Raw genomic sequence first — 15377 nt, 5'->3', positions numbered from 1 at the left:
AGGAACTGCAATAAGTAGGCTGGATTTCCCAACAAGAGATGGGAATACGCTGGGTCTACCTGACCTCTGGATAGAGAGGCTAAGCTTTAAGGAAATACACATACAGAACTCAGCTGTTTTATTAACCCATTTTATAGACGCTATGTTTCTTTTGGCTAACAAATGCCACTTTGTTTGAAGATACTGTTTTTCAGTTACTTTAATGAGCTGCTGTCACAGATTCCGGGGGGAAAGAGCTTACAGGTGCCAACCCCAGTTTGGTCTGTCGGCTTAACAAGGTAGGTAAAAAGGGGGACTGCAGCCCAGAGATCCCAGTCCAAGAGTGCTAGGACCACCTGGTTTCATCCAGTGATGGGCAATATAGCAAAACCTGTCAAAGAGGTGCCCTCAAAGAGGACAAAGAGAGGTCTAAGGTGCAGTTTGCACAGTAACAGTGACATGCTATATTAAAAACAGCCCGGTGCAAACTGCTGCATTGGTTATATTGGACTCTGGACAAAACATATAAAATAAAATATAAAAGGACATTTTGTACATTTTATATCAGCAACTCCCAAATTGTCATCTGTGAAGCACTTGCTAATGGTGCATAGAGAACTGGCAGGTCACACTGTTGCTAATTTCCAATTATTGCAAACAAGAGCCTGGAGGTCTGTAGAAGCAGATGAAAAGAAGGAGCCAACTAAAGAACAAAAGAACATAAGAACAGCCATACTGAGTCAGACCAATGGTCCATACAGCCCAGTATTCTGTCTTTCGACAGTAGCCAATGACAAATGCTGAACAGGACAGGTAATCATCAAGTGCTCCATCCCCTATTATCCACTCCCAGCTTCTGGCAATCAGAGGCTAGGGACACTGAGAGCATGAGGTTGCATCCCTGACCATCTTGGCTAATAGCCATTAATGAATCTATCCTCCAGGAACGTATCTGGGGGTTTTTTGAACCCCGTTAGTTTTGGCCTTCACAACATTCCCAACTACCTGTCTCTCTTATGGGATACTGCTAAACAAGATGAGAAGGGAAGAAAAAAGGAGCATCTTTTAGGGACCAGAACAACCAGTGGGACTGAAATTGCCACCTACCAGCAGGAGAGAAAGTCCAGAGGGAAAAGAGAACCGAATGGCTATATAGCACCAGAAACAGAAAAGTACATACAAGGAGCATAGGAAGAAAGGAACAGAACACATGAGAGAAAAGAGCATCAACAGAAGACTGATTTAAAAAAAAAAAAAAAGGATAATACTCATTACACTAAAAGACTGAAAATTACAATAAACTTTCTCAATATTATTTATCTATGTAAGTAATTGACGTAACTGCCAAAGGAATGTTATGTGATGATAGGAGGAGAGATGATCTGTGAGATAATCTCTTTATTAAGATGTGGTTCACACTATGAAAACTTTGTGAGTACCCGGTTCTAGATGGTAGCTCGGAGATGTTTTTTTATTAGAATGGAGACTATATTCAAGAGTGCTGATGGGAGGTGCTTGTATTGCAAAACACTTAAAAAAATGGATACAAAGTTAATCAAATCTTAAAAATAACTCCACCAGTTTCACACCGTAAACAGAAAAACAATGGATAACCTTGCTTACAAACACAGCAATGTAAAGCAGTGTTCTAAATGTTCTAAAAATACATTTAAATATGAATTTAAGGTGAGGAAAGGAATGAATTTTTCTTGATTTTGCCCCCCCATTAACTTTTCTGCCATTCATCAGAACAACAGGGATAATGATTTCCGTGGGTGAGAAGGTACAAGTTATACACTATTGGGAGTCGATGGCTATACAATCGGAAAATGGCTTTAAGCAACATGTAAAAAGCCACACTAATCATTCAGTAACTCAGTATCATCATCTTAGAAAAAACCTGTAACACTAGAGAAAAAAACAAAGCTAATTGAATTAACTGAAGCCAAACAAAAGCTGGCTGCTGTATTTTATCCACTTTATTTTATGCTTCTGTTTTATAAACCTTGCTAAAGAAACAAAAATCTAATTTGTTAAGTGGCTTTTCAGATAATACAGTTAAAGATAAAAACAGGAGTCAGGCTGGTGTCACAGAGAGAGTTTGGAAGAGGGGAAGGAAGAAAAAAAAAAAAGGCTTGGAGCCCAAATGAACTATGCCTATATAGAGGGTGGGGGGAGGGATAGCTCAGTGGTTTGAGCATTGGCCTGCTAAACCCAGGGTTGTGAGTTCAATCCTTGAGGGGGCCACTTAGGGATCTGGGGCAAAAATCAGTACTTGGTCCTGCTAGTGAAGGCAGGGGGCTGGACTCGATGACCTTTCAAGGTCCCTTCCAGTTCTAGGAGATAGGATATCTCCATTAATTTAAAATTTAAAAATTAACTATTCTCGGAAATGTACTATGAAAATTTCATTGCACAACAAAACTTCATTTCTGAGTTTTACTTCAGAAATAAAACAACCTATAAAGTGATGCTAATAAGGATGTGGGTAGCTGTAAAACAAAGATTTACTCACGATTTGGTTTGATTTTAAAATCACAGGAGAGCTTAAAGGATGCCAAAATGTGTTTGCACAGAAACTTGTTTACTGAAAAATTCCCAAGAAAATAAAACTGCATGTTTCTTTTAGCAACCAGAATCTCACACACAAGAGGAGATCTTGTAAGTCCCTACTACCAATAATAATAAAGTAGTTCTTATCCAAGATCCTCAATCGTGGGAAAGTAGTAGTATTCCCATTTTACAGCTGGGGAAACATGCAGAGAGAGAGATTAAGTGACATGTGCCTAAGGTCATTCAGCGAATCTGTGGTGGAAGCAGAACAGTTTAATGTTTAAGCCCCTGTTCTAACCATCAGACTTCTTCACCGGAGGCATTTGCTGGATTAACCTACTGACTGACAACAAAACAAACAGAAGCCAGGTAAAAGGAAGGTTGCTTACCGTGCCCTCTCTCCTGCTGCTCTTTGTTCCACTCCACCACTAAGTCCTAGAGCAGCTCTTCGGTCCTCCCACCTATCCACCAAACCTACTAGTATGACAATGAACTCTGGGGCAAGCAGCACTTCCAGAGACTATCGGGCTGGCTTCCACAATCTCCAAAGCTAAGTAGTCTGCTGAGGGAAGCTGGGATGAGGTAAAGCATCCCACCAGACATCACCAGTAATTGCCACTACACCCAGCCCGACTAGCATCAGGAGCCTGCTATCCAGCACGATCAAGCATAGACCCTCCACAAGTCCCAGCATCAAACATACCTACAGTTTCGTACTCATTATAGCCCACAAATTTTTGTGGCCAGAAAGGCTTGTGAAATGTAGGTACTTTGCATTAAGAAACTGGAGGGTTTCTAGGTTGTGGGTGGAAAAAGATTGAGAACCATTGTATTAATCTATGCTCCTTTTTAATTTTTTTAATAGGAGCACAACAAAGAACATTCCAAGCATTCTAAACAAGAAGGATTATTTATGTATGGCTTTGTGAGTATTTTCTATAGCTTCCTGTTGAAGTGTTGCAACATGGAGATGTATACAGATATGATAATGTAAAAAGCAAATGCCTCCCCGACACATCAATGATCATCCAAAAATTCCTTCCTCTCCTGCATGTTCTATCATGTCAAGCCCTCTCCCATCAGTCTCTCCATTGACTCCTTCTACATCAAATTCAAACACTGCAGTCTCAACTTCAAGACACTACCCAGTTAAACCCAAGCACATATCAGCTCTAGTTTCATCTTACAGCCCAGTCATTTGCTGCCATTTGCCTGCTCCTTAATGCTCCCTTTGTTTCCTTTTCCAATCCATTTTATTGCTTTTTCTATACCAACTCCTATCCATGAAATAGCCTTCCTGTTATTGCATGCCAAGGAAGACAGATATAGGTATTCAAAGGAATCTGGGGCATAATGGTTTAAAATTACAAAGAAACTTTTATTCCTTAGGAATACACAATCCAATTTTAACTTGTCATATTAGTATGCTTGCACTGTAAGTGGCTATATAAAATGCACTGTAAATAAAAATACAGTCAAATCCATGATTAACAGCACTGTAATGCTGTACAAGTATTATTACAATGTGGACTGCAAGCTGCATTAAATCCCCAACTCAAAAACAAGGAGGTTTATTTAGTGTTTTGTGTGAACATTTATCAATAATAAAATACTTCTTAACTTATAGCACTTTTCATCAGAAGATCTCAGAACATTTTATAGGCATTAAACAAACCCCATAGCAGCCCAGCTGGGAGATAAGCATTATACCTATGTTAAAGGTGGGTAAACGGGCACTCAGAGTGATGTACCCAAGGTCAGAGAATAAGTCAATGGCAGGCCTGTGAACAGAATTTATGAGTCCTGGCCTCCAATCACCACTATAACTAGTAGATAATACTGACTCTTACAATACAACTTATTTATAAAAATAGCATACACCTTCCTTACCTTGGATTGGTTTTGTATGCTCCTGTATTTCACAGCGAACTGTTCCCGTTGCCACATCCCAAACAATTATCTTTCCAGTAGCATCAGCAGAAGCTAAGCGCAAAGAATAGGGAGAACCAATATTGTGATGGTAGTTTTCTTTAGCCCATTTAACCTGAAGGTATGAATGAAACCAGTTAAAATAGATAGTTATGTATAATAAAGACAAGTATTAAATAGCTTTTAGTTTGACACCACTAAATGGGATACAAACTATATGAAACACAGACACCAGAAGATTATGCAACAGTTAGTGACATGCATGTGAAATGACTACAGTTTAATAAATAGAGACTTAAACTTGCACAGCAGTTGCCAGTTTAATTATTTAAGTTTATCCTATATATATTACCAGCCTGTAATTGCCAGGATAGCCTCAGGAGCCTTCTTAATAAAAATCGGCACCGCATTAGCTATCCTCCAGTCATCTAGTACAGAGGCTGATTTAAGTGATAGATTACATAGCACAGTTAGTAGCTGTGCAATTTCATATTTCAGAACACTTGGGTGAATAGCAGCTGGTCCTGGTAAGTTATAACTGTTTATCAATTTGGTCCAAAACCTCCTCTAGTGACACCTCCATCTAGGACAGTTCCTCAGAGTTGTCACCTAAAAAGAATGGCTCAGGTTTGAGAATCTCCCTCACATCCTTTGCAGTGAAGACCAAAGCAAAGAATTCATTTAGCTTCTCTACAACAGTCTTGTCTTCCTTGAGTGCTCCTTTAGCACCTCGTTTGTTCAGTGGCCCTGTGACTGGCAGGCTTCCTGCTTCTGATGTATTTTAAAAAAAATTGCTGTTAGTTTGTGTTTCTTTTGCTAGTTGCTCTTCAATTTTTTTTTTTTTTTTTGGATTGCCTAATTATACTTTTACACTTGACTTGCCAGACTTTATGCTGCTTTTTATTTTCCTCACTAGGATTTGACTTCCAATTTTGAAACAATGTCTTTTTCGCTCTAATCACCTATTTTACTCTGTTGTTTAGCCATGGTGGCATTTTCTTTTGGTCCTCTTACTGTTTGTTTGGTTTTTATTTGAGGGTGTACATTTAGGGCTTGTCTCCTCTTACCGGGGGATCAACATGTGGTGATCGATCGACCAGGGATTGATTTAACAGATCTAGTGAAGACCCGCTAAATCGACCGCCGATCGCTCTCCCATCAGCTCTGGTACTCCACCGGAATGAAAAGTATAAGGTAAGTCAAACAGGAGAGTTTCTCACGTCGACCCAGCGCAGTGTAGACACCGCAATAAGTCAACCTAAGGTACATAGCTGGAGCTATATAACTTAGGTCGATTTAGACCTGTAGTGTAGACCTGCCCTTAGTTTGAGCCTCTACTATGGTGGGTTTTTTTAAGTTTTCAAGCAGCTTGCAGGCATTTCACTCTCATGACTGATCCTTTTAATTTCTGTGTAACTAGCTTCCTCATTTTTGTGTAGTTCCCCTTTCTGAAGTAAATGCTACTGTGGTGGGTTTTTTAGTATTTTCCCATTACAAGGATGTTAAATTGAATTACACTGTGGTCACTATTACTAAGTAGTCCAGCTATATTTAACTTTTGAACCAGATCCTGTGCCCTACTTAGGACAAAATCAAGAATTGCCTCTCCCCTTGTGGGTTCCAGGACTAGCTGCTCCAAGAAGCAGTCATTAATGATGTCTAGAAATTTTATCTCTGCATCCTGTCCTGAGGTGACATGTACCCAGTCACTATGGGGACAGTCATAATCCCCCCTTATTATTGCATTTTCTGTTTATGTAGCCTCTCTAATATCCCTGAACATTTCACAATCACTGTCACCATCCTGGTCAGGTGGTTGATGGTATATTACTACTGCTAAACTCTTATCATTCAAGAATGGAATTTCTATCCATCGAGATTTTATGGTACTGTTTGAGTCACTTAAAATTTTTACTACATGGGATTATGTTTGCTTTTACATATAGTTTCACTTCTCAACCAGTGTGACCTATTCTATCATTCCTATATATTTTGTACCCTGGTATTACCATGTCCCATTGATTATCATCATTCCAGCAAGTTTCTGGGATGCCTATTATATCAATATCCACATTTAATACCAGGAACTCAAGTTCACCCATGTTTGTATTTAGACTTATTGAATTTGTATACAAGCACTTTTAAAATTTGTCAGTATTTAGTTGTCTGCCTTCATGTGATGTAACTGAACAGGACTCTTTTTGTTTGACTGTTTCTCTTCAGTTCCTACATATACTTTATTCAAAGAAATATATCAGGTGCTGCTTCTTCAACTATGCTACAGTGATCTAGAACCTCTCTTTTCACCCAAAGAACCACCACGCTATACACACAAACCACTCTCCTAGCCTAGTTTAAGCAGAGTCATGAGGTGTCTGGATGGCCAAGAAGGAAATGTATGTGTGAGCGAGTCCAGTGCTTTGCACAAAGGCACTGGAACATCAAGGGCTTCTTAGCATTCTGGCTTCAACTCCTGGGGTGCATCAAAACAGCAGACCTTAGGCTCCACCACCGCAAGTTCCCAGCCACATCCCTGTGTACCTCAAATCAAAACCCCCTTACCACTTCCTCAATCATTCCCTGTAACTCTGCCCCTACATCCCTGCTCGCCTTTTGTCAGTTCTGCCAGAACATTGAGCTGAACTGGGAAAGGGAGGTGAAAGATCTTTGCAACATCAGTTACTTCTTTCCACCATCCACAGGCCACACATATCACCCTCACCTTAACAACTAAAGGGCAAGCCTGAGTGTGACCAATAATATAATATGTGAATGCATACACAAATGTAGATTTCAAACCTGTAATTACTATATAAAAAAGCCACATGAACTTCAGAACTGTCACCCATGCACAACTGTCATATTACAGACAAACATCTGGCAATCACTATTTGCAATATGACATTACACACCAATAAAAAAATACCCTAAATATAGATAATATTATTAAAGCCACAGAAAATCTATATTACTCATTAGGACAAAGGGAGTAAATATATAAAGTAAACATGGCTGGACTTTAAGGATAACCATTAATAGTCCAACATGAAGGTAGAAATGTGTGCAAAAGATATAAGGTTTTTAAGGTTAAAAAGAGGATATGTTTAATAGATTGCAGACAGTGTGTTGAAATACTTAATTGCTTATTTCTTGGCTTTTAACAGTGTTAACTGCTGGGGTATGCAGTCCAGTAACATAATGTAAACAAGTTTTTTAGGTGAAAATTCCTTGTAAATGGAACCTGTCCATGTTATTTTCTTTGTAATAATGGACTCAGAATATGTTTCTTATGTCACTTGCAACTGTAATAGTTCTTTTTAAAAGGAATGTGGTAAGCAGACTTCTTAAATATTAAGCTCAGGAACTAAAGAAAATTATTTATGATTACATCTAGAGGAGTGTGGAAAGATCTTGGCCAGTATAATAATTTCTTATATGATGTCTACTGATCTTTAAAGCAGAAAAGAAAAGAATTCCACGCTTTTTCCTCATAAATTAGTCATTTTCCTGGGTCTGCTCCAGTTAATAAATGAGACGGTGGTTTTGAAAAATGATCTAATAAATTATATAAAGACTGTAGGGACCTTAACATTTAGCTGACTGTTGAAATAGTATAGCGTCACAAAATTAGCTGGAAAATATAGCTATCCTGATGCAGTTACAATGCTATCATTATAAGGCAACAGAGTTGAATCTGTTATAATTTATTTACTAACTTATGTGCAACTTTTAAACTAAGCTATTAATATTGCTGCTGTCCTGTTTCACTGTGTGTTTAATTTTGCACAACCAGCTATCACATGGTCGCCAAAAGTAGCACTATAAGAACACCAATGACAGACGCAGACTGAACAATGAGCCAGACTTAGCTCAAAAACAATCGGGTGGTGCTTAATCTGCAAGGAGGCTGCGTCTCTTTGGCATGTGCCATGATGATGAACTCAGCTATCTAACTATCAGGAAAAACCTTCCAAGTGAGTCATTACTGCTGTTACATTAAGCCATAAAAATATTTTTAAGATTCAAAAATAATAGGAAAACAGCAAAAATATTTTTATGGATTGTAAAGTTAGTAGAACTGCATGTTGCCATGCATACATCTTGTTTACAACATTGCCCTTTTTCTAATAAGGAAAGATCAGTTAAGCCAAAAGCAAAGCAGGACTTCAATGTTTATTAGGAGTATAATAATTGTTTTTTTAAGGAGCGTTTCTGTTTTGGCCATATCTATATCGTTAACACACATACAGATGTTTCTCCATACATCTGAAAATATAATGATACCATAGATGCCTGTTCAATTTCAACAAATGATTGGATCTTGGCCATCAAAGAGGTCATTTTATTCCTTAAAGATTAATGTCATATACCAGATTTGATGTGAAAGTCAAATTAGATAAAATGGTAGTTCTTTACACTGAAATTTAGAAAAAACAACACACACAAAAGAATCACACGAAACAATCTGAAACAGATAAACTCACCTTGACAACAATAGTTTTGTGTCTTTCCAAAACTTGTACAGTCTGGGCAGTGTTGGAATCAATAACTAGCACCAGGGACTGACACCCATATGCAATCAAACCTTGCCAGCCCCTGGAAAAATAGCAATGTTACTATCAAACAGGGAAAGGAATAAATGTCCAGACCATCAGTAGGTGTACTTGGATTTCATGAGATTTTTTAGCTGTAAAGTCAAACTGGATTAGCAATGATCTATACTTCATTAGAGTTTCTGTAGCTGGATTATCAACAAAACTGATATTGTGCATAATAAGTAATAAAATAAAGCTGAACTGCAACTACAGCAGCATGGTTGATTTATTTGTGATTGCTTCTATATCATATCATTAAAACATTGCATTTATTATGAAGAGAGGGCCAATGTTAACTGTTTGTCATCTCCCTCTCCCCTACACTCTGCCTCTCTGTTTGATCATTTTTAAAACTAAAATCATTTGGGGCAAGAAGTGTGCCACTTGTTTGTACAACATCAAGCATGTTGTGTGCATGCTACTGGAAACAAATAAAAATAGTAATATTTACCCAACAAAATAAAACCTGAAAAAATACAAAACTCAATTCCAGCACTCTACAGGGAGCAATTTTTCAATGCAAGGCTAATTTATGTCAGAGGCTGTTTAAATGCTAAAAGGGCAAGCTAAAACCTTACATAGTTTAAACCACCTGCATCAGTAAATGGCATGTTCTTTTATAAGATACGAGATAATTCACATTGTTGGGAGATGGGTGGGTTGGTTGGTTTTTGCAGGGAAGGGGAGAACTGAAGGAGAAAAGGGGCATATTTTAAGTGAGTTTAATAGTAGTCAAAAGTTTCAACCTATTTGACCTCAAAGAAGAGGTTGACATTGCCACAGAGGAGGACCAAAAAAAAAATGGGGTTCAGTTAAATGGTTGGGGACAAACAAGAATAGGATTGGAATCAAGGAGTCAAAGCAAGGAATCCAGAAGGGAACCAAGCACAGAACCCCAGATAATGTCCACTGCTCTGAGAAAATATCAAGGGAATCAGTGGAGGGGAAGGTGCGGTCTTGACTTGACAGATCTGGAAGCACAAGTCCTCAGACAGAGGGTTGGTTCAGTTATTTAAGCATGGGACTGAAAATCAGACAGTCTGTTCAGTTTCAGCAGCTGCAAAATAGGTATAATTTTAACCTCGCTGACAGAGCAGTTGTTTGGATTAGTTGGAGGGCATACAGGGCATTGAACATAAATTCACACACATTTTATGTATATATATATATATAATATTGCTTTTTATCTGACAAATCATAGGTAGATAGATGTATCATATCTACAACAGATTGCAGAAGGTTTCTACCATTTATGTTTGTACCATATGTGGCTTGTCACACCAATAGAGGAGGCTGCAGAGAGCCAAGCCTAGCCAGTCCCGCAGCTCAGGAGCTGCCTCTGCTAAAATAAATAAATGAGTGCTGGGTAGGATCCAACCAAAACTACCCCAGAACCTCCACCCCCAGATTATTTACTGGGTCACAACAGACCATGAACATTTACAAATGGGTCCTGGGCCAAAAAAGGTTGAGAACCACTGCTTTTAACCCTACGCCAATATAAACATTTAACAGACAAAAACAGAAACAGTCATCGATGCACAGAAATTTAACGTAACTGAATTTGTCAGGAGCATGTTTATGATAAGTTTTCATTTGAGGAAGTGAAACTGATCAGATCCTCCAAACTCAGTGCTGACAATTTTCACAATTATATAGCAAGCCCCACGATATTTGGTGTCTGATTTAATGTTTCAGCTTCTGCAGACAAGTGATTACGTGGGAATCTCAACTTTGTTTTTTCCCTAGACCTTCCAGTTGTGGAAAGAAACTGAAAACATGACTTCAGTGTACCCTATACCAAGCAAAGTCTCAGGAACCTAAACATAAACCAGAAGGCAAATAAGAGAACACCTGATTTTTTAAAACATGTTTAAAACTCATGTTTTCAGTGTTTGAGGCTGCCTATGCTGTACTCTTAGAAAAGTGAGTAACAACCTTCCCAGTCACAGATAAAGTGGGTTAGGCGCAGTCCCTCGTTGACAGCTGTCTCTGAGAGGCTGGAGGAGGAGGGAGGGCATAGTTCGCTCCCCACTCCAAAGACTTTGGTCTTCTAACTCTCTAGTGCCCAGCCTCTCCCTGAAAGGCCTCTCCCCCTGCACCACTAGGGCAGGGCTTCCTCCTCCACGTAGGGGCAGGAGAGCCTCACTCCCCCACCACCCTCCCCTTCCTCCTCTGGGGCTCCAAGGCCTCCTTGCCTATTGATTCATCAACCACCTCTAAACCATAAGCCACCACCCACCCACCAGGTCCGCCAGGGCCCCCCCGCCCTCCATCCCCATCCAGGGGCCTTCACTCTCTCTCTCACGCCCCAATCCTGGGTCCTTCACGCCCCCCTGCAGGCGAGGGCTCCCCTGCCCCGCCCCGCACTCACCAGTCCACCGCCCCCTTGTTCTGCGCGCTCAGGGCTCCGGTGAGGGTCCGGGACGACAGCCTGATGTTCACCGTGTAGGGCAACATACTGTGCAGGGGAGGAGCCCGGCCGCGGCGCACTGGACCCCGGGCGGTGGCCCCTGGCTCTGCGGGGGGTGCGGGGGGAGGGGAGGGGGATGGCCGGGTTCTCCGCAGTAGCGGGGAAGCCTCAGCCCGGCGCCGGAACAGGAAGCGCCGCAGAGCAGTGCGCTGCCGATCCCGTTCCCCAGCCGTCCGGGCTGCCCCAGCGCCCGAGGCACTTTGGTTCCGCCGCGGCAGGGAGTCGCTGAGCGGCGGAACGCGGCGGCTCCAGCCCATTGCGGAGCCCGAGCGCCCACTTCGTGCCGTCAGATTGAACAACAGCGGGGGTCGCTTCTACCTCCCCAACCCACCCACAGCGCTACTCCGGAGCCAGGCAGGGCTCAGCTCCCCCCGTTCAGCCACCTCAATGGAGCACCGCACCGGGCAGCCGCTTGTGCCGCCCAGAAACCCAACCTCCCCTCCCCGTGCAGCGCTGCACAGCAGCCGCATCCAGCCGCTGGATCCTGGAGGTTTTGCTACTTTTTGGCAGCAATCACCCAGATTCCACCCAATGAACCCGTTCTCCTGGCTGGACAGCACCAAAAAACGCGGATCCAGCACCAGGGAGCCGTCCGATTCTTAACAAATTGGGGACCCCAAACCTCAGAGTGTATAAGCCAATGACGGAGATTCCACAACCTCCCTAGGCACTTTGTTCCAGTGCTTGACTACCCTGACAGCTAGGAATTTTTTCTAATGTCCAACCTAAACCTCCCTTGCTGCAATTTAAGCCTCTTGCTTCTTGTCCTATCCTCAGAGATTAAAAAGAACAAATTTTCACCCTCCTCCTTGTATCAACCTTTCATGTACCTGAAAACTATTATCATGTTTTCTCTCTGTTTTCTCTTGTCCAGACTAAACAAGCCCATTTTTTCCCCAATCTTTCCTCATATTTTTAGACCTTTAATCATTTTTGTTGCTCTTGTCAGGATTTTCTCCAATTTGGCCACATTATGCCTGAAATGTAGCACCCAGAACTGGACACAATACGCCAGATGAGGCCTTATCAGTGTGGAGTAGACTGGAAGAATGATTTTTGAAGTCATGTAGTTGTGCCTGAGTGGTTAAGGTGATAGACTAAAAATCCATTAGGGTCTCCCTGTGCAGGTTCAAATCCTGCCAACTACAGAGGAACTTGTGGTTCTCATGTTTTGTTTACAACACTCCTGCTGATACATCCCAGAATGATGTTTACCTTTTTTGCAACACTATTACACTGTTGACTCATATTTAGCTTGTGATACCCAATAACCCCCATATCCCTTTCCGCAGTACTCCTCCTTAGGCAGTCATTTTCCATTTTGTATGCGTGCAGTAGTAGTTCCTTCCTAAGTGGTGTACTTTGCATTTGTCATTGAATTTCATCCTATTTACTTGAGAACATTTCTCCAGTTTCTCCAGATTATTTTAAATTATAATCCTATCCTCCAAAGCACTTGCAACCCCCCCCCTCCCCTCAGCTTGGTATCATCCACAAACTATATAAGTGTACTCTCTATGCCATTGTCTAAATCATTTATGAAGGTATTGAACAGAACCAGGCTCAGGACTGATCTCTGCAGGATCCCATTCGATATGCTCTTCCAGCTTGATTGTGAACCACTGATAATTACTCGCTGGAAACATTTTTCCAACCAGTTATGCACCCACCTACTAGTAGCTCCATCCAGGCTATATTTTCCTAGTTTGTTTATGAGAAGGTCATGCAAGACAGTATCAAAAGCCTTACTAAAGTCAAGATATACCACATCTACCACTTTCCTCCTTTCCACAAGGCTTGTTACCTTGTAAGAGAAAGCTCAGAGGAAAACTGTAATCTTGCAGTTCCTCACTGTACATGTGCCTAATTATTCTACTGGGCAGAGAGATCAGATTAATGTGTGTCTGAAGAAAACTGGAACAAGGCTGGGCCCTGGTCAATATGAGAGCAGCTTGGTATGACAGAGCAGAGAATGAGTTTCCTCCTGCTTTATTGCTCTTGGCTGTGTGTGACCTGTGCTGTCTATAATAACTGGAAGTCTGCAATTATGAACTATTGCATTGTACCTATAACCCTTTTAAAAAGATGGACATATTTTCTGTTCTGTCTGGCTTGGACAGATTTCTGTGGAGGAAAAGTAAACAACTACTGAGGATTTGGAGTCATACACTATAATGATGTTGGACAGACTGCAATAATGGGTCAGTTTAATCTTGTGGATGAGGGATAAAACTAACCATAAAAAAGATTAAAAGCTTTTGAAAAGAGAATAATCCTCTTTCCCAGGCAACATATTCTCTTTCAGCTAATACTATGATGAAATAATTAACAATAATATAGATATATTTACAGAGGTAAATTACTGCTGCATCTACCCTGTAGGTACTAAATAGGATGTATTAGTCTGTTAAACATTCAAATACTGTGGCAGAAAAAGTCACAAATGAGATGAAGGGGGGTCTTGTGGATACAGTTATAGGACTGGGATTCTGGAGAATTGTGTTCAATTACTGGTTCTGCTACAAATTTCCTGTGTGACTGGGCAAGTTACTCAATCCCTTTAGGTCAAATTCTACAATCCTTACTCATGCTGAATAGTGGCTCCCAGCCCTAAACAACCCATTTTGCAGCCCCTCTCCTCCCTAGCCGTCCTCTCTATGCCAGGGCTTGTGATGGGTTCTTGGAAGTCAGTCTGACATCTGTCTTTCCCAGAGCCTGCACCAGAGAGATCAACTCCTAGCTTGAAACTGGGCATTTCAGGTCCTTTTATAATACTCCCATCCTTCTACCTAGCATAAGGAGGCCAGAGTGGGGATTGAGGACCTCACCCGAGCTGTTTGTAGATTCTAGATGCAAAGGCCAGAAGGGATCATTGTGATCATCAAGTCTGGTCTCCTGTATAACACAGGCCATAACATTTCCCCAAAATAATTTCCAGAGCATACCTTGTAGAAAAACATCCATTCTTGATTTAAAAATTGTCAGTGGATGGAGAATCCACCACAACCCTTGGTAAATTGTTCCAATGGTTATTTAGTTTCACTGTTAAAAATGTACGCCTTATTTCAAGTCTGAATTTGTTTAGCTTCAGCTTCCAGCCATTGGATGTTGTTATACCTTTCACTGCTAGATTGAAGAGCCCATTATTAAATATTTGTTCCCCCTGTAGATACTTGTAGGTTGTAATCAAGTCACCCCTTAACCTTCTCTTTCTTAAATTACATAGATACAGCTCTTTGAGTCTATCACTGTACGGCACATTTTGTAATCTCTTAATCATTCTCATGGCTCTTCTCTGAACCCTCATCTGGACCTGCTGATTTAGAAATGTCTACCTTTTGTAGCTTCTGTTTAACATCTTTTAAAGATGCCAGTAGAATGAAAAGAGTGTTATCCCCATATGATATCATATGGGTATATCATCTGTTTTTTCCCCAAATACAGAATAAAAATTTATTTAACACATCTGTCTTTTCTGCATTATTATTAATAATTCTACCATTTCCATCTAGTAATGGACCAATATCATCATTAGGATTCTTTTTGTTTCTAATGTATTTAAAAAACCTCCTTTTTTGTCCTTAAGTCTGCTGTCCATAGATTTTGCCTTGTGTCCCTTTGCTTCCCTTATCCATTTTCTACAGTTCCTACCATCTGATTTATATTAATTACAACCAATTTCCCCTTTCTTCTGTTGTTTTATATGTCTACCTTTACTTCCCTTCTAAACTAGGTTGTTTTTTTAATCAGGACAGCCTTCTTCCTCAGTTTTGGGATTGTAGGTTTTGGGGACTCTAGTAAGGTGTTCTTAAATTATTCCTAATTATCTTTCACAGTTTTCTGATTAA

At 40.6% G+C, this 15377-nt stretch overlaps 1 protein-coding gene and 1 non-coding gene across 2 annotated transcripts in view; one reads left to right on the top strand and one right to left on the bottom strand.

Annotated features, from left to right (window-relative positions):
• The window catches only part of WDR11 (WD repeat domain 11), a 71407-nt gene extending 59889 nt beyond the window's left edge, over positions 1-11518 (bottom strand). Inside the window, exons 1-3 of the mRNA XM_065407823.1 lie at positions 11431-11518; positions 8946-9057; positions 4423-4576 (exon numbers count right to left, since the gene is read on the bottom strand). Coding sequence (XP_065263895.1) covers positions 4423-4576; positions 8946-9057; positions 11431-11516 — 352 coding nt within the window. The 5' untranslated portion in view covers positions 11517-11518. The remainder of the gene's footprint in view (positions 1-4422; positions 4577-8945; positions 9058-11430) is intronic.
• Positions 11519-12595: 1077 nt separating this feature from the next.
• Positions 12596-12677, top strand: TRNAF-AAA (transfer RNA phenylalanine (anticodon AAA)). The gene has a single exon. It is a non-coding gene; the product is annotated as a tRNA-Phe (tRNA).
• Positions 12678-15377: the final 2700 nt, after the last annotated feature.

Source organism: Emys orbicularis, chromosome 7 (genome assembly GCF_028017835.1).
Source record: "Emys orbicularis isolate rEmyOrb1 chromosome 7, rEmyOrb1.hap1, whole genome shotgun sequence".
Lineage (NCBI taxonomy): Eukaryota > Metazoa > Chordata > Testudines > Emydidae > Emys > Emys orbicularis.
The sequence above is the reverse complement of the archived record's forward strand: the minus strand, read 5'-3'. Positions and strand labels throughout refer to the sequence as shown.